Source organism: Pongo abelii, chromosome 9 (assembly GCF_028885655.2).
Source record: "Pongo abelii isolate AG06213 chromosome 9, NHGRI_mPonAbe1-v2.0_pri, whole genome shotgun sequence".
Lineage (NCBI taxonomy): Eukaryota > Metazoa > Chordata > Mammalia > Primates > Hominidae > Pongo > Pongo abelii.
The window spans coordinates 12,217,584-12,240,794 of NC_071994.2; the positions used below are offsets into that span (position 1 = coordinate 12,217,584).

The 23,211-nt window shown below is 47.9% G+C and overlaps 1 protein-coding gene across 5 annotated transcripts in view; it reads left to right on the forward strand.

The window, feature by feature from the left end:
• AHNAK (AHNAK nucleoprotein) overlaps window positions 1-23,211 on the forward strand; it is a 112,653-nt gene that overhangs the window by 33,836 nt on the left and 55,606 nt on the right. For all 5 annotated transcript variants that reach the window (XM_063728399.1, XM_054524229.2, XM_063728400.1 and 2 more), the window contains exon 5: window positions 22,733-22,832. In XM_063728399.1, coding sequence (XP_063584469.1) covers window positions 22,733-22,832 — 100 coding nt within the window. The remainder of the gene's footprint in view (window positions 1-22,732; window positions 22,833-23,211) is intronic.

Genomic DNA, 23,211 nt, shown 5'->3' on the forward strand with positions numbered 1-23,211 from the left:
GGTTACCATAGCAGCGACGGCATGGGAGGAGACACGGGCTTATGTGGTGCATGGAGGGTGCACCCCAGCTCCCTCGCCCTGCCCATGCTCCCTACCCCTGCCCTCCCTCAGTTCCTGATAGGGGTGGTCCAAGTTATCCCCTAAAGTCTTTTTTTTTTTTTTTTTTTTTTTTTGAGACAGAGTCTCGCTTTTGTTGCCCAGGTTGGAGTGCAATGGTGTGATCTTGGCTCACTGCAAACTCTGCCTCCCGGGTTCAAGAGATTCTTCTGCCTCAGCCTCCTGAGTAGCTGGGATTAAAGGCGCCTGCCACCATGCCCGGCTAATTTTTGTAATTTTAGTAGAGATGGGATTTTGCCATGTTGGCCATGCTGGTCTCGAACTCCTGACCTCGTGATCTGCCTACCTTGGTCTCCCAAAGTGTTGGGATTACAGGCGTGAGCCACCGCGCCCGGCCTATCCCCTAAAGTCTTGCAGGAACCAGCCTTGCAAGGTCTGACACTCTAAGGTCCTGGTTCCTGCACTCGAGGGTGAGAGCAGCGTCAGGAGACTGGGAAGGGGCTGGACTCTGTGATGTTCTTTCCCAGAGTTCAGCAAGGAGCAATTGCAAGGGCTGCAGTCTCAAGGTCAGCCTCGCTTTAGGCAGCGTGACTGTGTGGACAGTGGTGTAGTTAAGGGGGCATCTGGGAAAACAGAATTATTTTGAAATACACCATGGGCTCACAAATGGCAGGGAATAGTGAACAGTTCCTCCCTTCCTTCCTTCCTCCCTCCCTCCCTTCCTTCCTCCCTTCTCTCCTTCCTTCCCTCCTTCCTTCCCTCCTTCCCTCCTTCCTTCCCTCCTTCCTTCCCTCCTTCCCTCCTTCCTTCCCTCCTTCCCTCCTTCCTTCCCTCCTTCCTTCCCTTCCTCCCTCCCTCCCTTCTTTCCTTCCTTCCTTCCTTCCTTCCTTCTCTTCCTCCCTCCCTTCCTCCCTTCCTTCCTTTCTTCCTGACAGGGTCTTGCTCTGTCACCCAGGCTGGAGTGCAGTGGCACGATCTCAGCTCACTGCAACCTCCATCTCTCAAGCTCAACTACCACGCCGGGCTAATTTTTGTATTTTTTGTAGAGACGGGGTTTCACCATGTTGCCCAGGCTGGTCTCAAACTCCTGAGCTCAATCAATCACTCCCTCCTTGGCCTCCCAAAGTGCTGGGATTACAGGCGTGAGCCACCGCGCTTAGCCCAGGGAATAATTTTCATAAACTCACACTCATTTCTCTATCTGTCAGGTTCCCTCTCGCAAACTTAGTTCCATTTGAAGATAGTTCAATCAGAGAGACTTAATAAAGAGACAGTTTATGGAGTAGTGGGCAGGGGCAAAGGAGGCCACAAGGGGTGGTGAGACCCCCAGGGACAGTAGGAAGCTGGTACTATCCCTGGCCCTGAAGGGTATGAGGAAGAAGTGGTGCTCCTGAAGTCCAGTGTGCAGCGGAGGTAGAGGAGGAATCCTCAGTGGGGGCTATAGCCACAGAGGACCAGCATCTGTCAGAACTGCCTGCCGTGTGAAGCAGGGAGGAACACCCTGACCCCTCTCTCCACTGGAGGGCACGGGAGCCCAGGTGTTGCAGCTGATCCACCTGCAGGGGCACAGAGTGGGGCAGAGAAGCAGGAGCAGGGGTCTGAAGGTGGAGGGAACAGATAGAGAATAATCAGGACAGGGCCAGGTGCGGTGGCTCACGCCCGTAATCCTAACACTTTGGGAGGCCAAGGCAGGTGGATTGCCTGGGCTCAGGAGTTTGAGACCAGCCTGGGCAACATGGTGAAACCCCATCTCTACTAAAATACAAAATTAGCTGGGTGTGGTGGTGCGCACCTGTAATCCCAGTTACCTGGGAGGCTGAGGCAGAATTGCTTGAACCTGGGAGGTGGAGGTTGCAGTGAACCAAGATTGTGCCACGGCACTCCAGCCTGGGTGACAGAGCAAGACTCCATCTCAGAAAACAAACAAACTAGCCCGGTGTGGCACTCGACTGTAGTCCCAGCTACTCAGGAGGCCGAGGCAGAAGAATCACTTGAGCCTGCACTCCAGCCTGGGCGACAAAGCAAGACTCTGTCTCTTTTGTTTTTTCTGTTTGATAAGTTTGAATTTTTATACATTGAGGTTTCTTAAACTAGAATTTAAGGTATGATCATAAAGTAATGCTACAGTTTTTTCTTAAAGAAGCACACATACGTCCCAATGGCAATTCCGCTTTCAGTGGTCACCTTGGGAAGCTCTGCACTTACTTCTGTAAAAAATCTACTGCTGGGCCGGACGTGGTGGCTCATGCCTATAATCCCAGCACTTTGGGAGGTCGAGGTGGGTGGATCACTTGAGGTCAGGAGTTTGAGACCAGCCTGGCCAACATGGCAATACCCCGTCTCTACTAAAAAAAAATACAAAAATTAGCTGGACGTGGTGGCACATGCCTGTAATTCCAGCTACTCTGGTGGCTGAGGCAGGAGAATCATTTGAACTTGGGAGGCAGAGGCTGCAGTGAGCTGAGATCATGCTACTGCACTCCAGCCTGGGGGACAGAGCGAGACTCGTCTCAAAACAAACAAACAAGCAAAAAAAAACAAAAAACAAAAAACCAAGGCTGGTTAATTAGGTGGGTGGGTTGTTTGCGGTCAAAAGCAAGGCGTGATTATGTGTGTGACTAACTTTCCTGTGTGGTTGGGAAGTTGTCTCAAATGTTTTGAGCAAAGGCTGCACTGTTGAAATATTGCTATGTCTCCAGCACCCTAAAGCAAAAGTGCATCCCCCATGAGGACTTTGCATGTTGCTTATACACATGTCCTGCTTCAGAGTGCCACCTTAGCTCTTTGGTATTTTGCATTAGCTGTGACATTAAAAAACATTATGTGGGAGATGCAGCTAATTGTGTACCTGAAATTTCTTTTTTTTAAAAGTGTATTTATTTTGAATGCAAATCTACCGAGAAGTTGCAAGAATACAATGAATATTCATATAGCTTTCACTTGGATTCACCAATTGCTAACATTTACTTTGTTTGCTTTAATCTCTCTCTCTCTCTCTCTACATATATTTATATATACACATATATACACACACATATATACACACACACGTAATATATATACGTATATACGTATATATACATATATGCATATATACATGTATATGTATGTATATATGTATGCATACATGTATACACGTATATATGTATGCATACATGTATACACGTATATATGTATGCATACATGTATACACATATATGTATATACGTATATACATATATACATATATATGTATATACGTATATACATATATACATATATATGTATACGTATACATACGTATATACGTATGTATACGTATATATGTGTATATATAGATAGATAGATAGATAGATATAGATATAGATAGATATGGTTTTTTTGTTTGTTTGTTTGGGACAGAGTCTCATTCTGTTGCCCAGGCTGGAGTGAAGTGGCATACTCTTGGCTCACTGCAACCTCCACCTCCTGGGCTCAAGCAATTCTCCTGTCTCAGCCTCCCAAGTAGCTGGGATTACAGGTTTGTGCCACCATGCCTGCCTAATTTTTGTATTTTTAGTAGAGACAGGGTTTCACCATGTTAGCCAGGCTGGACTCGAACTCCTGACCTCAGGTAATCCACCTGCCTTGGCCTCCCAAAGTGCTGGGATTACAGGCGTGAGCCACCGCACCTGGCCCATATAGGTGTTATCATTACTTTTGCTGAATCATTTGAGAGTAAATTATAGACATCATGATCCTTTACCCATAAATACTTCAGCATGTATGGGCATCCTCTTATATAACTCCAATACAGGGCGGGCGCGGTGGCTCATGCCTGTAATTCCAGCACTCTGGGAGGCTGAGGCGGGTGGATCTTGAGGTCAGGAAGTTCCAGACCAGCCTGGCCAACATAGTGAAACCCCGTCTCTACTAAAAATACAAAAAATTAGCCGGGTGTGGTGGCGGGCGCCTGTAATCCCAGCTACTCGGGAGGCTGAGGCAGGAGAATCTCTTGAACCTGGGGGAGGTGGAGGTTGCAGTGAGCTGAGATTGTGCCATTGCACTCCGGCCCGGGCGACAGAGCGAGACTCCATCTCAAACAAACAAACAAACAAAACTCCAATACAATGATTAAATTCAGGAAACAAAACATTGATATATTATCTAATATGTAGTATATCTTTAAATTTCACCAGTTGCCCCAGTAATTGTCTTTATAGTAATGTCTTTTTTTTTTTTTTTTTTTGAGTCAGCGTCTTGCTCTGTCTCCTAGGTTGGAGTGTAGTGGTGCGATCTCGGCTCACTGCAACCTCCACCTCCCAGGTTTAAGGGATTCTCGTGCCTCAGCCTCCCGAGTAGCTGGGATTACAGGTGTGTGCCACCACACCTGGCTAATTTTTGTATTTTTTAGTAGAGAAGGGGTTTTGCCATGTTGGCCAGGCTGATCTTGAGCTCCTGGCCTCAAGGGACCTGCCTGCCTCAGCCTCCCAAAGTGCTGGGATTTGCGACCATGCCGGGCGACAATGTCTTTTTTTCCTCTTTGGGCTTCAATCGTTGATGACCTCACATGATGTTTAGTTGTCTTGGTTTCTTTCTTTCTTTCTTTTTTTTTTTTGAGATGGAGTTTCACTCTTGTCACACAGGCTGGAGTGCAATGGCGTGATCTCGGCTCTCTGCAACCTCTGCCTCCCGGGTTCAAGCGATTCTCCTGCCTCAGCCTCCTGAATAGCTGGGATTACAGGCGCCTGCCACCACACCCAGCTAATTTTTTGTATTTTTAGTAGAGACAGGGTTCTACCATGTTGGCCAGACTGGTCTCGAACTCCTGACCTCAAGTGATCCACCCACCTTGACCTCTCAAAGTGCTGGAATTACAGGCGTGAGCCACCGTGCCCGGCTCTTTGTTTCTTTAATCTGGAATAATTTCTCAGCTTTTTGTTGTCATGCATGGTGCTGATATTTTTGAAGTGTGTGGGACCAGTTTTCTAGAAACGTCCCTCAATCTGGGTTTGTCTGATGATATTTCCTCATGATTGGGTTCAGGTTATGCATTTTGGGGCAGAAATTCCACAGAAGTGATGTTGGGTCCTTTTTGGTGCCTCGTGTCAGGAGGCACATGATGGGTATGTTAATTTCAATTCCTTGGTTAAGTAGGAGATTGCTAAATTTCTCCATTGTAACGTTGCCATGACTCCTCATTGGAATTAACAAGGAAACCCAAGTTTTCAAAAAAAAAGTCCAAGTTTGGGCAAGTTTATTTCACAAGCACACTTTAAGGGGTTGGTGGCACGCTTAGCCTTGGCGTGATCTCAGGCTGGGAGTTTTGAAAATGGAGTTCTGGCTTTGAGCTTTGCAGCACAGAGCAACTCTCTGTCTTTCCTCACGAGGACAAAGAATTCCATGCATGAATGCCTGCCACGGGCCGGGAATACCATGTGCTGTTTACCAGCCTCTGAATTGCCCCGTGGCGTCAGGCAGCCGCTAGTGCTTCCTAAGGCTGAAGGCGCCCAGCAGAGGCGCTGCCATGGGCCACAGCAAATGTGTGGGGAACATTCTGCTGAGGAGGGCAGTTTCATTTCCCTTTAAATGCCTCTGTTATTTTCCACCACACGCTTGAGGCTTGGCCCTAATGGAAAAACTTCCCAGTAGTGGGGCCAAGGATGGGAAAGGGTTACGAATCAAAAGGCCTTCTCTTTGGACAGGGCGTTCTAGTTCACAGAGTGCTTTATCTCTTGAGATCTCACACTGGGTTCTCAGCTCCGCCCAGGCAAGCAGGCAGCTCTGGCATTTGCTGACCCTATCTTACAAACCAGAAAGGTGAGGCTCAGAAAAGCAAAGCGATTGGTCTCAACTCATAGAGTTGGCAAGAGGTGACCTGGCCAAAATCGATCCAAGCTTTCTGATTAAAAAAAATTTTTTTTTTCTTCCCTGTCATGTCACTGATGTTTCCCTGAAGAAGCTGGGAATTTGTTTTCTGGGGGAATTTTAGGAAATAGAGGATGCCTCTTGAAATTTGCAGGGACTTGAACTTGGACTTTTTAACATTCTTGAAAGTAGTTATTAAAGTTATTATGGCCCAGCACAATGGCTCACTCCTGTAATCCCAATGCTTTGGGAGGCCGAGGCAGGAGGATCACTTGAGGCCAGGAATTCAAGGCTGCAGTGAGCTGTGATTGTGCCATTGCACTCCAGTCCAGTCTCAAAAAACAAATTAAAAAACCCCAATTATTATGTGCAAAGCCCCTTTCTTCAATGAGCCTACCATCTAGTAGGGGAATAATAATAATAATAATAATAACAGCTATCAGTTCTGCTGTTTCCTAGCTGTGTGACCTTGGGCAAGTTATCAAACCTCACTGTGCCTCAGTTTTTTTTTGTTTTTTTTTTTTTGAGACGGAGTCTCTGTCGCCCAGGCTGGAGTGCGGTGGTGCCATCTCGGCTTACTGCAACCTCTGCCTCCCGGATTCTCCTGCCTCGGCTTCCTGAGTAGCTGGGACTACAGGCGTGCCCGCCACGCCCAGCTAATTTTTGTATTTTTAGTAAAGACGGGGTTTTGCCATGTTGGTCAGGCTGGTCTCAAACTCCTGACCTCAAGTGATCTGCCCGCCTTGGCCTCCCAAAATGCTGAGATTACAGGCGTGAGCCCGCATCCCCAGCACTGTTTTTTAAATCTCTCACAGCTTTGTGAGGAGGGTGATTTAAATTAACATAGTGTAGTCAGCATATAGTAAATACTGTGCTAGCTATTCCTATATATTCTTAGTTTGTGTGAGGCATTGTGTATGTATTTTACATGCTTTCTCTCTTTTCATTTCCACAACAACCACATGAGGTGGGTATTATTTTTCTCACTTAATAGACAAAGAAACTGAGGCTCCGAGAGGTTAAGCATGATATCCAAGGTCACACAGCTAGCAAACAGCAGAGTCAGGATTCACACTGGGGTCTGTGCTGACTGAAAAGCCCATGCTTTGAATAGCATTCTGCTTGCTCTGGTACCAGGAAGACTGTTAATAACAGTGTATAACTATTTCAAGGTTTGGAGAGGAGTGTGGGGAGGGCATTCCAGGCAGAAGGACCGGGGAATAAAAGTGTGGAAGTGGAGATGTGTGTGTGGGAGGTTTAGCAGGGTCAGGCCAGGGAGCAAGAGAAAGGGGATCAACTCGGAATGAAACCTGAAAGCCAGGCATCTTGGCTGGTTTCAGGTCCAGCCCTGAAAGGAAAAGACTGGGACATACACCCATTTGCCCATTTTGGGGACGAGGGGGTAGGGTTTAGGGTTCAAGCTCAGCCTCCTGGCTGCTGTCAGTCCTCTCGAGGCTCTCCTGCCCCGGGCCACCCTGGGTCCTTCCTCTCCTGAGTCTTCACTTTTCCACTATAATAATAAACAAGGGAGAAACTATGATCAAATCATTTGCATTGTAACGAGCCCCACCCACTGGTCCCAGACCACCCGGCTCATGCAGCCTGGAACCCCTCAGCCCTGGCTAAGCCCATGGATGGCCTCCTGCTGCCCTGCAGCTAGGAAAATGCAGGCCAGGCACAACCCTCTGGCCAGCTGGGGCCCTGAGGGGCTGAGCCTCCTGTCTAGGGGAGAACCTGAAAATGCAAGGGGGCTGCAGGGAGGAATTTTGGGTGAAACAAAGTTGCTCCCGCCCCTGACAGTTTCCCCTGTATCTCTTCACCTGCCGGCCCTGCTTGGCTGCAGGGCGAGGCTGATTTTAGCCCAAAGTGAGAACCTGCCAACAGTCTGTGGTGTGAGTAGAAGGTCTCAGTCTTCCTGGCCTCCTGGGTGGGATGCAGCAGCTCCCCCGACCCCACAAACCCCGACACCCTCTCAAGGGGAAGGAACTCGGGCGTCCTCAAGCTCAGACCACTGGTTCTTTTTTTTTTTTAATATTTATTTATTTACTTATTATTATTTATTTATTTTTAGACAGGGTCTCGCTCTGTTGCCCAGGCTGGAGTGCTGTGGCGTGATCATGGCTCACCGCAGCCTGGACATCCTGGGCTCAAGCCATCCTCCCACCTCAGCCTACCGAGTAGCTGGGACTACCGGCGTGCGCCACCATGCCCAGCTTGTTAACCATCCCCCCACCCCCCGCCTTTTTTTTTTTTGGTAGAGACAGGGGGTCTTGCTATTTTGCCCAGGCTGGTCTGGAACTCATGGGCTCAAGCGATCCTCCTGCCTTGGCCTGCGGAAGTGCCGGGATTACAGACATGAGCCACCGCACCCGGCCTGGACCGCTTGCTCTTCATTCCGGAGATCATGGGGCGCTGGAGAAGAAGAAAGCAAGCAGAAAACTAAGGGGGGAAAGGCGAGAAAGAGCCCGGGATGGGCAGAGGCGGACAGTGTGGCCAGGGGTCCTGCTGGGGGGTGGAGAGTCGGGGGAGGTGTGTCGGGGGAGGCAGCAGGGGAGGAGCAAAGCCCTAGGTCGAGGGGGAGGGAAGGGCGGCGGCTTGCAATGAGCGGCAGGGAGCGTTGAAGGGCATGGAGCGGGAAGGAAAGAAAAAGAGGGAGAGGACTCACAGGGAGCAAGGACACTGCCAAAGGGTGACTTTGAGGGGACTTTAGCCCCGCTCCCTGTCTCCATAAATCCCTCCTGGCACTCCAAACAAACCTACAATCGAAGTAAAGCAGCGCGCTTTCAATAGCGAGGCAAGGTCCCTTGCTCCAACCAGAAACGGGAGATGATACCCGGTGAGCACCCATCCAGCAAGCCCGGGGCCCTCAGAATCAAGGGCATGAGACCCTGGTCTCTAGAGAGCATCTGCGGCCGAACTGTCAATCGCCAGGCCATATTTGGCCCTCATGACCCGTTGCTAGGCGGATTTTTATCCCCTGGGGTTGCTGTGAGCCACGTGCCCGCAGACTGGGTTGGAGGCGTGGGACACAGAGGGGAGCAAAGAGGGGCCGAGCGGGTGGGAAAGAAGACCCTGGGGGGCTGTCGGGAAGCTGCTGAGGCCAGGTTTACACCTCCCAAGGGGTGGCCACGGGACCTCACCCCTTACCCTAGTGGGTCCCCAATGCCCAAACACTGGCCTTTCATTGCGCGCTTTCCCCTTTAGCCAGACTTCCTTCAAATGGCAGCTTTGTACCCTGAGAAACTAAGGTCCTGGAGAGTGTCAGCGTCATATATGTTATTGCTTTTGAACTTTTACATTTAAAAAGAGAGCTTTTAGACCCTGAGGGATGGGTCTCTCACGTGGTTATTTCAGGCCCATCAGCAGGCCAGCTTGGGGCATTTCGGAACGGCAGAGCCTTTTAGCACATCCTCACAAACAGCGTGGTACCCGCCTTGCCTTCTCCTCTAGGAGCTCCTGACATCCTCTGCATGCTGGGCTGCAGGGGGCAGGGTAGGGGGTGGGGCAGGGTAGGGGGTGGGGCAGGGGCGCTTGACCCCTATGTGGAGGAGTTTTGGCCTTAAGGTTCCCCAACCCCAGCCAGGTGAAAGGGGAGGCTTTTGACAACCTTGGGCCTTTCCAGCCAGTGTTTACCTAGGTGTGTGGTCTCCTCAAGGGCGCGTGGCTGCCAACCACGCCTCTGTCCTCTGTCTCCGGTGGCCAGGCGGTGGGGAGGGCTGGAATGTGAGCAGGCAGGCAAGAATAATGCCAGGGCATTTTGTATTTGTAAGATTGCAAGTTCGGCTCACAACTTGAATTTCAAGTGGGCCCTTCAGCCAGATAGGGAAGTCAGATGAGAGAGTGGAGGGAGCCAGTGCGGATTGTCTAAATTCCTAGAAAATAAATTCTAGGAGAGAGGAGCCCCAGGTGGGATAAGCTCTGGGTAAATTTGCTGGGGGGCCTGGCAGGGAGGGGTGGCTTTTTGTCCTTCACTCTATTTGAACACCATGTTTTTCCAAAAATTGCATGTCTCTTGAATCATATCTAAGACTCTCTTTCTTCCCTTCTCTTCTCTTCTCTTCTCTTTTCTCTTCTCTTCTCTTCTCTTCTCTCTTTCTTTCTTTCTCTCTCTCTCTCTCTCTTTCTTTCTTTCCCTCCTTCCTTCTTTTTCTTTCTTTCTCTCTCTCTTTTTTTGAGATGGAGTCTTGTTCTGTTGCCTAGGTTGGACTGCGGTGGTGCGATCTTGGCTCACTGCAACCTCCGCCTCCTGGGTTCAAGCAATTCTCCTGCCTCAACCTCCCTAGCAGCTGGGATTACAGGTGCGTACCACCACACCTGGCTAATTTTTGTATTTTTAGTAGAGACGGGGTTTCACCATGTTGGCCAGGCTGGTCTGGAACTCCTGACCTCAGGTGATCCCCGCGCCTCGGCCTCCCAAAGTGCAGGCATTACAGGCGTGAGCCACTGCGCCCAGCCTCGAGGCAGGTACTTTAAAAAAAGTTATTTTAGGTACTTTAAAAAAAGTTATTTTTTAAACTGAGCTGCTGCCCTCTTATGAAGGAAAACCACTCCCTCTAAGTACTGATTTTGGTGACTGCTCTTAGTTTGAAGTAATTATTGTGTCTAAAAATGGAAAATCACATGTTACTGTTTATCAAAAGGAAATAAACACCTTAGATTAATCGGGTTCTTGCCACTGGATGGTGAGTCCAGAACTTGCCGGCAACCCACGTAAAAAGGCCACTCTGCATGTTCTGCAAACTCTCACTTTTTTTTTCTTTTTCTTTTTTTTTTGAGATGGAGTCTTGCTTTGTTGTCTAGGCTGGAGTGCAATGGCACGGTCTTGGCTCACTGCAACCTCTGCCTCCCGGGTTCAGGTGATTCTCCTGCCTCAGCCTCTTGAGTAGCTGAGATTACAGGTGCCCGCCACCACGCCTGGCTAATTTTTCTTTTAGTAGAGTCAGGGTTTCACCATGTTGGCCAGGCTGGTCTCGAACTCCTGACCTCATGATCCCCCTGCCTTGGCCTCCCAAAGTGCTGGGATTACAGGCGAGAGCCACCGTGCCCAGCCCACTTTCGTTGTTTTACAGTTTCCGAAGGGGAAGTGGTCAGATCCTGTGTGTCTGCTGAGGCTTACTTGCCATGCCTGGTTATGTAATCGTGGAGAGCCTTTGATTGGGCTTTGCTGGTGGCAGAAATAAGGACAGGAAAAAACATGGGAGTCAGGGCGTGTCCCGCACTCACTCTACTCTGACATGGGTTGGACTATTGATTATTTTGTATTTATGAGCATTTGCTGAACTCTCACGGAATATGGAGAATTAAAAGTTGGACAGAAATGCTTCAGTAAGTCAGCCTGAACTGTACATAGGTTCACACGGGAAAAAAAGCTCTTGGAGGTGGCTCCAAACACTATATGTCTCAGCCTTTTCATACTCCAGCTAACGCCCAGGGAGCACTCGGTGGTCTCTCTGCTTTTGACTTAGCTACTGTCAGCCTCTGCAGTCTCAAGCCGGCCTCTGCAGCCACACAGCTCTTCCCAGTACTCTTAACGTACTCTTCTCTTTCCAGCATCCTGGCTTTCATGCAGGCTTTTCTTCCTCATCCTTTGGGTTTCAGCTCAGAGGTCATTTCCTCCTGGAAGCCTTCCTGGATACTCCCCATCTTCCCCAGCTATCTAATCATTCATGTTGCTCTGTACTTTTTTGTTCTTAGCACTGTTCATATTAAAATATCAGTGGCCAATGGCTTGTCTGTCTGTCTCTCGCTCTGGACTGTCAGCTCTGTGAGTGAGATGTAGTGTGCTTGTCCATCATTATGTCTCCAGCACACGGCCAGGCACATGGCATGTGGCAGAAACTCGATAAGGCATCTTATCACTAACCGATCACCTCATACACTTCCCCTCAGTGACTGGTGCTCCAATTTTCCTTCTGTCAATTACTGTTTAGTTTCTTGGTCTCCCAGGTTTTAGCCTGTGCTTAGGGTAAAAACAAACAAAAGTTAAAGAACAAAACAAAATAAACATTCTCTAATAAACTGTTGCTGAAGTTTTGCACTTTGGCTGCTTTCCTTGAGTGTGAATTCAGCTAAATTCTGTGCCCTGTCAGTTGGCAAACTCCTCAAATTGACACCATTCCAGCCCCCAGGACTGCCCTGCTGGGGTGGGAGAGGAGGCAGAGGAAAAGGTCGGAGACTCTGAAGTCGAGAACCTGAAGCCCAGGAGCGGTAAAAAGGGTGTTGCTTGGGGCAGGAAGTTGAGGAACAGGGAGTGGAGGAGTGCGCGGGTGTGAAAGAGGAGAAGACACCCCAAATCTGCCCAGTTTGGTCCGAAATGGGTGGCTGGCATCTGAAACATCTCTCACTGCTTAAGTCTAGGAAGTGTGGCTTTTGATTATTCTTTTGTTCTCCTTCCCTTCCTTCCTAGAGAATTTTTGACCCGGAAAGCCTGGCTGGGATGTGGAGGGTTGTGTTTCCCACCTGCAGCAAGGCGGGGCTGGCTTTGTCTTTGCAGCGAACTGCCCCATGCCCCCTGCCTGCCCCACCGCTCTCTTTGAGCCTGACAGACACAGCAACAGTGGCTCCGTGGCCGGCGTCCAGCCCTGCAGAATGAGACAAAGCCCTGTGTATTTGCTGGGCAGCACTTGGCTGTGATATATTGACACGTGAGCGCAGGAGAGTATTTGTGGCATCTGGAGAGCAAAGCGCTCACATCATGCTGGGGTTTGGCAAGTGCATTTATTTCTCTCAGGTTTTGACAAAGTTCTTTTATTTTATTTTATTTTTTTGAGATGGAGTCTTGCTTTGTCATCAGGCTGAAGTGCAGTGGTGTGATCTCGCTCACTGCAACCTCCACCTCCCAGGTTCAAGCAATTCCCCTGCCTCAGCCTCCTGAGTAGCTGGGACTACAGGTGCGCACCACCCTGCCTGGCTAATTTTTTATATTTTAGCAGAGACGGGGTTTCACCACTTTGGCCAGGATGGTCTCGATCTCCTGACCTCGTGATCCACCCACTTTGGCCTCCCCAAGTGCTGGGATTACAGGCGTGAGCCACCGCGCCCGGCAGGCAAAGTTCTTCTGGAATGTAGAATTTGAGGCATTGAGACCAGAAATCCCTTTGAAAGGCAGGGATAAAATTATTATTATTTTTTTTTGGATGGGGTCTCACTCTGACTCCCAGGCTGGAAAGCAGTGGTGCCATCTGCCACTCCACCTTCTGGGCTCAATAAATCCTCCCATCTCAACCTCCCAAGTGCCACCACGCCTGGCTAATTTGTTTTGTGTTTTTGATTTTTTTTTGTAGAGATGGTCTTTTACTATGTTGCCCAGGCTGGTCTCGAACTCCTGGGTTCAAGCGATTCTCCCACCTTAGCCTCCCAAAGTGTTAGGATTACAGATGTGAGCCACTGTGCCTGACCAGAGTTGTATGTTTTAATGTGATACAGTATGTCTGAGCAATGTCCACATCCAGTTGTCAAGGGGGAAAAAACTTGATAGTGAGCATTCCCAGCTCAACGCTGCCTTGTTCAAAACTCAGCTGACATAGAGGCTTCTGCTGGTTCCTTGTCCACAGAGAGTAAGCTCTTCCCAGCCAAAGGGGAGATGAAAGGATTATTTACTATGTAAAGTGGTGAGGCAGAAATCTCCCAGTTTGTTCACTTAGCTCAAAGTGGGGGAAAAAAATGATGTTGAGGTGGTTCTTTAGCTCGATTTCTGGTATGATCAACTGGGCGCAGCAATTTAAAACCCACTTGGATTTTTTAAGTCACTGGGGAGGTTCGGAGCCACATACCATGCCTTGTGTGTCACCATCGGGCTCTCTGAGGGACAGCACGTAGGTTTGGGAGGAACAGGTTCAAACCTGACTCTGATCGTTAACAAAGCTAGTGTTCTGTAGCACACATGACTCTCTGGGCCAATCAGATTACCCCAGCCTTCTAGCACCTGTGTGAACTGGCATAGCTGGGAAGCTGGCTAGGCTGGGCTCAGGTGGGGCAGCCAGGTATCTTTATAGTATGATTTGAAGGCCTCAGGTGAGGCTGCCCTAGCCTGAAATATCTCCCCTACTGGCTTGTCAAGGATGTCTGAGTTTCGCCACTATTGAGTCATTCCTTTGCGTTTACTACGGTCCTCGTTTTGTGAGTGCAGGTTGATCTGGAATACAGGATTCTTAACCTTCCCACCTTAATTGCATGGATACAACTAGACTATGTTTAATCTCTTGGGTAAGCCACAAACTAAGTTCCCCTTTTTCACACCTGCCGTCTTCCGTATTCTGTTCAGCTTAGACAAGAAGCAAAGCTGGAGCCAGCTAGTCTGGTGTAGGGGACAGAGGAGCAGAGGACCGGGAAGTGAGGGCACCGAGGGCCAGCAGGCTCTCCTTCCTGGCTTCTGGCTTTCCAGCACAGAAAAGCTTGGCTAAGCCTTGGTCTGGTGTCATATGACGCCTGAAGGGAGACGTGATCTCCCCATTTTGGCCCAGATGGAGCACGGTTAGCTCTTACATGGACTTCCTTCCACTTACTCACTTTCCCTTTACCAGCTATCCTCTGTCCTCTACTGCTGCACTCTCAGCCACCATCATTCTACGTGGCCTCATGCCAGAAGGGAAGTCTCATTGGCATCCCGGAGGAGCCAGGAGCTCCTAAGCCCCACCAGCACTCGGCCACACCCCTTCCCGCTTTGTGGCTTGGTTCACAGTCTCCAGGAGGTGGAGGAGTGGCTAGGAGCTGCGCAGCTGCCGACAGCTCAACTCGTGCGGCTGTTTTTTTGTTTTTTTGAGAGGGAGTCTTGCTCTGTTGCCCAGGCTGGAGTGCTGTGGTGTGATCCTGGCTCACTGCAACCTCCGCCTCCCAGGTTCAAGCGATTCTCTTGCCTCAGTCTCCCGACTAGTTGAGATTACAGGCACACACCACCATGCCCAGCTAATTTTTTTGTATTTTTAGTAGAGATGGGGTTTCGCCATGTTGGTCAGGCTGGTCTCGAATTCCTGACCTCAGGTGATCCACCTGCCTCGGCCTCCCAAAGTGCTGGGATTACAGGCATAAGCCACTGAGCCCAGCAGGTTTGAACAGATACAGAGGATGTTTAGTGAGAGGCCAGTCAGATGCTATGGGTCTGCACTAAAGCCTTAAACCCTTTCTATCTTTTCCTCTTTCCCAGGCCTAGAAGACATGGTCAGAGCTCGTCTATGTCATGCCCCTGCCTCCGGGCATATTTTATCTCCCCGTGCCTATGCCTCTCTTCCAGAGACCACTCCCACCAAAGGAAGTGGGAGAAGAGAGGTGGAAGAGGGGCCATAAAGTTCACTGGAATATAGGCTCCATGAAGGCAGGGATTTTTAAATATATCCCCAGAGTCTAGAACAGTGCCTGGCCGGTAGTAGATGCTCAATAAATATTTGTTGGATAATGAACCTCCCCTTGTTGAAGTAATCATAGCTGGTAAAGTACTTTCAATCCTAATGAATATTCCGTTGGGCAGGTGGAAATTTTTAGAACCAACATTTCCATGCAAGATTTATTTTGTTTTTTATTTTTATTTTTTATTTTTAGAAAAGGGCCTTGCTCTGTCACTCAGGCTGGAGTGCACCAGCATGATCACAGCCCACTGCAACCTTGAACTCCTGGACTCAAGAGATCCTCCCACCTCAGCTTTCCGAGTAGCTCTTACTAAAGGCACAGCTTCCACACCCAGCTAATAAAAAAAAAAAAAAATTTTTTTTTTTTTTTTTAGAGTCTGGGTTCCCTATGTTGCCCAGGTGCTGCTCTCAAACTGCTGGCCTCAAGCGATCCTCCCACCTCGGCCTTCTAAAGCAATGGGATTATAGGCATGAGCCACTATGCCTGGCCCCAAAGATTCAATTTTTAATTACACCATATAGTGTAATTATAATTACATTTAGTGTAATCTTAGTACGCCATTCATTTTTGTAAAAAATTAAAACAATACAAGAGAAATTCCCCTTGTTCCAAACGCACTTGCGTGCTCCTCCTTAGTGATAACCATTGGCTTCATCTTGGCATGTGCGCTGTAGACTTTGCTCAATGCATTTGGACATGTCTGTATGTTAACATAGAAGCCTAGAGTTTTGTGGGTTAGCAACAACACGACAACCACCACAACAACAAAATCCACAAAACCATAAATAAGATTGGACTGTGGGCCGGGCTCAGTGGCTCATGCCTGTAATCCCAGCACTTTGGGAGGCCGAGGCGGGCGGATCACGAGGTCAGGAGATTGAGACCATCCTGGCTAACAAGGTGAAACCCCATCTCTACGAAAAAATAGAAGAAATTAGCCGGGCGTGGTGGCAGGCGCCTGTAGTCCCAGCTACTCGGGAGGCTGAGGCAGGAAAATGGCGTGAACCCGGGAGGCAGAGCTTGCAGTGAGCCAAGATTGCGCCACTGCACTCTAGCCTGGGCGACAGAGCAAGACTCCGTCTCAAAAAAAAAAAAAAAAAAGAAAAGATTGGACTGTGTTGTTTTGCAATTTCCTATTTCCCCTCTTAATGTTTTGGAGATGTTCCATGTAGGTGAAAACAGACCTACCTTGTTCTTTTCATTGTGAAATATTGTGCAGCATAGATACATTGCATATTTGACAACTCCTCTATTGATGGACTTTTAAGTCATTTCCAGTGTTTACTTTTTTTTTTCTTTTGAGATGATGTCTCCCCTCTGTCACCCACGCTGGAGTGCAGTGGCTCAATCTTGGCTCACTGCAACCTCTGCTTCCCAGGTTCGAGCGATTCTCCTGCCTCAGCCTCCTGAGTAGCTGGGATTACAGGGGCGTGCCACCATGCCTGGCAAAATTGTTTTGTATTTTTATTAGAGATGGAGTTTTGTCATTTTGGCCCAGCTGGTCTTGAACTCCTCCTGACCTCAGGTTATCTGCCTGCCTCGGCCTCCCAAAGTGCTGGGATTACAGGCGTGAACCACCGCGCCTGGCCTGTTACCAGTTTCTATGATCTTGTTAGAATAAAAATTTCAGCTCTCTCTTGGACAGGAAATTGTGAGTGATTCACATTAGTAACATAATCAGATATGTCGTAATGATGCTATTTAATGCTATGTCTTCTGTTACTTAGTAACTGTTTTACATAAAGTGAGTAATCATGTCTCTACCTTTTTTGATAGGAATGGTTGTGTATCACTTTTCTCCACCCGTTTCACCATGACCTTTAGATATGAAATGAGAGAGTCTGGGGCCTTGGAGGGCCTCAGGGGAGTGACCTCCCCCTTCCCTTCCTTATCCTCTGTTTTCTTGAGTGGCTTCAAGGAGTTGTTTGGTGCCACAGCCTGCCGTTCTGCCATCATCCTTTCCTGCCACATAGTGGTCACGTCCTGGAATGACGAGATGACAACGCCAATCATTCAGTCCCAGGCTGCACGGTGCACTGGCCTTTGGATTCCTCCTTTGATCAGCTCAGAACACTTTAGCAGTTGTTGGTTTTGACCTGTGCTTGGCTTTGATGATATCAGGCCCATCTTCAAACCTTTTCCTGGTACCTCAGGAACGATACCGCAGTCTGGATCCTGCCTTAATCTTTTCAAGGCTCACACATCACTCAGTATAATGTTTTCAACAGATAAGTACATTTTAAAAGGAAAAGCTTTAAGAACACTTTACATTTGATACCATTTAATTCCATGGCAATTTCCTTCTCCCACCCACACCTTAATGTCATTTGCTCTTCTATTTTTCTCAACCTCTGTTTTCTTTTCTTTCTTTCCTTCCTTCCCTCCCTCCCGTCTTCCTTCCTTCCTTCCTTTCTTTTCTTTCTCTTTCTCTCTTTCTTTCTTTCTCTCTTCTTTCTTTCTCTCTTCTCCTTCCTTCCTTCTTTCTTTCTTTCTTTTCTTTTCTTTTCTTTCTGAGATGGAGTGTCCCTCTGCTGCTCAGGCTGGAGTGCAGTGATATGATCTTGGCTCACTGCAACCTCCACCTCCTGGGTTCAGGCAATTCTCCTGCCTCAGCCTACCGAGTAGCTGGGACTACAGGCACACGCCACCACGTCCGGCTAACTTTTGTACTTTTAGTAGAGACAGGGTTTCACTATGTTGATCAGGCTGGTCTCGAACTCCTGACTTTGTGATCTGCCCGCCTCAGCCTCCCAAAGTGCTGGGATTACAGGCGTGAGCCACCGCTCCCGGCCAACCTGTTTTCAAGATAACATCAGAGTGGTGGCTGTGGAAGAATTTTTCTCCCTGAGAATTTTCTCTAGGCATAGTTCTTTGTTACTAACAAGATTTTCCTTCTCCCTGTTTGACGATTTCTGTACAGTTTAGACTCATATAGTATCTAATATTAATGTCTAGTGATTGAATTGCAACAGCACCTAGGATGGCTGGATTTAATAATGGCTTTTTCCTGAAGTTCACTTTTCAGAGGGAGCCTAGGACTTTTAAGGCAGTGTGACTTGTTTTAATGGTTTCAGATTAATTTTTTGTTTGTATCAGAAAACCATTTACTTAATGATTTGATTGTTTCATTTTCTAAAGTGAATAGTAACTGAACTCATTTCCTACTCCTTTATTTAGTCCAGCTAGTATAGAATCTTTGTTTTGCTTGCTTTTAGTAATATTACCGTTCTTTTTTTTTTTTTTTTTGAGACAGGGTCTGGCTCTGTCACCCATGCTGGAGTGCAGTGGCGCGATCTTGGCTCACTGCAGCCTCTGACTCCTGGGATCAAGTGATCCTCCTGCTACAGCCTCCTGAGTAGCTGGGATTACAGGCATACACCACCATGCCTGGCTAATTTTTCTATTTTTAGTAGAGACGAGGTTTCATCATGTTGGCTAAGCTGGTCTCGAACTTCTGGCCTCAAATAATTCAACCTCCTAGACTTCCCAAAGTGCTGGGATTACAGGCATGAGCCACTGCGCCTGGCATATTACTGCTATTTCTTTTTTTTTATTTTTGAGACGGAGTCTCGCTCTGTCTCCATGCTGTAGTGCAGTGGCGTGATCTCGGCTCACTGCAACCTCTGCCTCCCAGATTCAAGTGATTCTCTTACCTCAGCTTCCCAAGTAGCTGGGACTACAGGTGCATGCCATCATGCCCAGCTAATATTTTTGTTTTTGTATTTTTAGTAGAGACGGGGTTTCACCACGTTGGCCAGGCTGGCCTCGATCTCCTGACCTCGTAATCTGCCTGCCTTGGCCTCCCAAAGTGCTGGGATTACAGGCATGAGTCACTGTGCCCAGCCTATTACTGTTATTTCTAAAGCTCTCTAGTTTTGGCAGTGAATTACAACAGGACACTGTGAGGTAATCTACATATTTAGCTGAAAGCCATGCTTTCTATAGGATAACTTCTTATCTTGAATATACTGGCAACTTTGGCTTGGATTTTTTTCCTTCTTTCATATTTCCTAATACATGCTATGAAACATGAATGGGTGGTTTAGCATTTAGAGTGTGGGTTTATGAACCAGGTGGTCTGGGTTCAAATCTCAGCTCTGCCACTTTCTTTTTTTTTTGCCGGGGTGGGGGGAGGTGGGTCTCACTCCGTCACCCAGGCTAGAGTGCAGTGGTGTGATCACAGCTCACTGTAGCCTCGACTTCCCTGAGATCAGGTGATTGTCCCACCTCAGCCTCCTGAGTAGCTGGGACCACAGGTGTGTACCACCATGCCTGGCTACTTTTTTTTTTTTTTTGAGACGGAGTTTCATTCTTGTTGCCCAGATTGGAGTGCAATGGCTCGATCTTGGCTCACTGCAACCTCTGCCTTCTGGGTTCAAGCGATTCTCCTGCCTCAGCCTCCTGAATAGCTGAGATTACAGGCGCCCACCATCACACCCTGCTAATTTTTGTATTTTACTAGAGACCATGTTGATCAGGCTAGTCTTGAACTCCTGACTTCAGGTGATCCACCTGCCTCGGCCTCCTAAAGTGCTGGGATTATAGGCGTGAGCCACTGTGCCCGGCGGTCCTGGCTAATTTTTGAATTCTTTGTAGAGACAAGGTTTCGTCATGTTGCCCAGGCTGATTTTGAACTCCTGGGCTCAAGCCATTTGCCTACCTTGGCCTCTCAAAGTGCTGGGATTACAGGTGTGAGCCATTGTGCCCGGCCAGCTCTTGCTCCTTCTAGCTGCACCATCTATGGCAAGTGATTTAAGCTCTCTGTACTTCAGTTTCTTCTTGTGTAAAACGGGGTAGTAGTAGTACTTGTCTCCAGAGTTGATGTAAGGAGTTGACATAGGGTAAAAATCGTTTGACATGTGGTAAGCGCCAATGTGTTTGCCATTATTATTCAATCTTTGTTTCTAAATTAAAAAAAAATTCCTTGCTTCTGTGGTTATTTGGACTTATTCTGAGTTTCATTTTATAACTAGAAACTGAACAATTGAAATAAAAAGAAGAGTCATCACATGCTGAATTTCTCAACCAAACTTTTTCTGGGAAAGACAGGGTTGTTTTTGTAAAATAATTTATATCTGATTATTATTAGAATTTTAAAAATTTGTGAAGAAAGAAGAATCAGTGAGATGGGATTAATCTATGTATAGTTTTTAAGAACCTTGGAAATTTTCATGCCATCGATTTTTAGAGAAATGCAAATATCATTCAGTTGAAAGACTATTACACCATTCATTCATTTACTTACCACTCATTCATTCATTTATTCACCACTCATTCATTCTTTCATCACTCATCATTCATCTATCCAAGCCACAAACATTTCCAGAATGCCTAGGACACTGCTAAACTCTCGAAGACAAAGACAAATAATTTATTGTCTCAGCATCTAGAAAACTCTAATGAAGAATTTGCTCATTACTTATGGGGAGGAAAAATTTAAGTGGCCCCAACAGTCGTCCTGAAAGCTCGGAATAGAGAAGATAGTTCACCTGTAAGAAGGAAGGATGAGTAAGAAATTTCATCAATTTGGCCCGGCGAGGTGGGTCACACCTGTAATCCTACCACTTTGGGAGGCGGAGATGGGAGGATTGCTTGAGCCCAGGAGTTCAAGACCAGCCTGGTCAACATAGTGGGACCGCCCCATCTCTTAAAAAATAAAAAAGAGGCCGGGCATGGTGGCTCACGCCTGTAATCCTAGCACTTTGGGAGGCCGAGGTGAGTGGATAACCTGAGGTCAGGAGTTTGAGACCAGCCTGGCCAAGATAGTGAAACCCCATCTCTACTAAAAATAAGCTTAGCCACATACTTAGCCGGCGTGGTGGCACATGCCTATAATCCCAGCTACTTGGGAGGCTGAGGCAGGAGAATTGCTTGAACCCAGGAGGCAGAGGTTGCAGTGAGATTGCGCCACTGCACTCCAGCCTGGGCAACAGAGCGAGATTCTGTCAAAAAAAAAAAAAAAAAAAAAGAAAAGAAAGAAAACAGGCCGAGCATGGTGGCTCACACTTGTAATCCCAGCACTTTTGAGGCTGAGGTGGGCGGATCACCTGAGGTCAGGAGTTTGAGACCAGCCTGGCCAACATGGTGAAACCCTGTCTCTACTAAAAATACAAAAAATTAGCTGGGCATGGTGACACATGCCTGTAATCCCAGCTACTTGGGAGGCTGAGGCAGGAGAATCGCTTGAATTTGGGAGGCTGGAGGTTGCAGTGAGCTGAGATCTGGCCACTGTACTCCAGCCTGGGACACACAGTGAGACTCTGTCTCAAAGAAAAAAAAAAAAAAAAAGAATAAAAAGAAAAGAAAAGAAAACAATAGAAAGAAAATAAAAAAGAAATTTAATCGGTTGGAAATTGAAGGTCCTGATTCAATCCTTTCACGTAACCTTTGGGTTACTATCCCCTGGGGAAGAGTAATCTCCTTTTTCTTTTTTTTCTTTTCTTTTTCTTTTTTTTTTTTTTGAGACAGGGTCTCACTCTGTCGCCCTGGCTGGAGTGCAGTGGTGTGATCATGGCTCACTGTAGCCTCAACCTCCTGGACTCAGGCAGTCCTCCTGCCTCAGCCTCCTGAGTAGCTGGGACTACGGTTGTGTGCCACCACACCTGGCTAATTTTATTTATTTTTTATTTTTTGTAGAGGTGGGGGTCTCCCTATATTGCCCAGGCTGGTGTGGAACTCCTAGGCTCAGGCGATCCTCTCGCCTCAGCCTCTGAAAGTGCTGGGATTACAGGCGTGAGCCACCGCGTCCTGCTGGGAAGAGTAATTTCCTGGGATGGTGTTAGACTTGGGCAAACACATGAAAAGAGTAACCCATTGAAACCACTGATGGCAACCATAGTTCTCCACGAACTGGTTTCCGTGTTGCTGCCAGACGGAATCCTGCCATTGTTAAGGAAATCCCATGGCCAGGTGGGCTCTCCTTCTTGATGGGAACACTCCCCTTCCCCACAGATGGTAGCGACCTCTGATTGGAGCTCTACCGTGTAAGGCATCAGGAACTCTGAGTGGAGTTGAGTCTAGTCATCGCAACCCCTGCCCCGCAGTATCCAGCTTAGTGCTGATGGAGAAAAGATACCCAGAGGGCAGTAACCGATGAGTGCTGTGGTCCCACAACAAAACCCTCCTTTCTTACAAATTGTTCCTCAGTGTTCAGTTGTACCTTATCTCTCTCCTTCTGTCCTCGCAAAGCCCTTGAGGAGAATGACTGGGTCTGGTGGGTGGATGAACCCGAGATAGCATTGTCCCCTTTGTGTGAGATTCCCTGGGCGTTCACAAAGGGTTGTCCTTCAGCTTAGGCCAGTTGTCTTCTAAAGATTCTCTGTTATCTTCTCTACAGCTGGAGATTCCAGGCAACGGTGGAGCTTGGGCTGGGTTGGGATGTGTTGGGGGGTGGTGGTGGTAAACGTGGGGTCTCTGGTATTTTATACACCCATAGTAGGCATTTGAAAAGTGCTCATTGATTGGATGATTTGATGAGTGACCTGGTGATAATCTTTATCCTTGTTAGAACACACCACAGCCATCAGCACTGGAATGCAAAGACCAGAACAAACAGAAGGAAGCCAGCAGCCAAGCCGGGGCAGTTTCAGTCTCCACCCCAAATGCAGGTGAGAGAAGTGATGGGGACTGAAAGACGGATGACCTTGATTATGATAATGATACCCTTTATCACAGATGGGTATGCTTGCCTGGGCTGTGGAAGCCACACCTGGAAGGATATGGCTCAGGACCCCAGGAGCCCAGCCCCTCTTTCTCCTGGGCCTGGAAATTCAAACCCTACTCTTCTTTCAGCTTTGTGAGAAGCCCATAGGAAATGCATTTACTACAGAAGGATTACATACTCCTTCAGAAGGAATCTCAAGCGTTTCTTCATAGGGAGGGCTGCTGTGGAATATCCACATGCTTTTAAGACAGTACCTATTAAACCCAGAAACCAGGGTGGGGCAGAAACCAAAGACTTAGAATTAAAGGGTTGGAATCTACTCC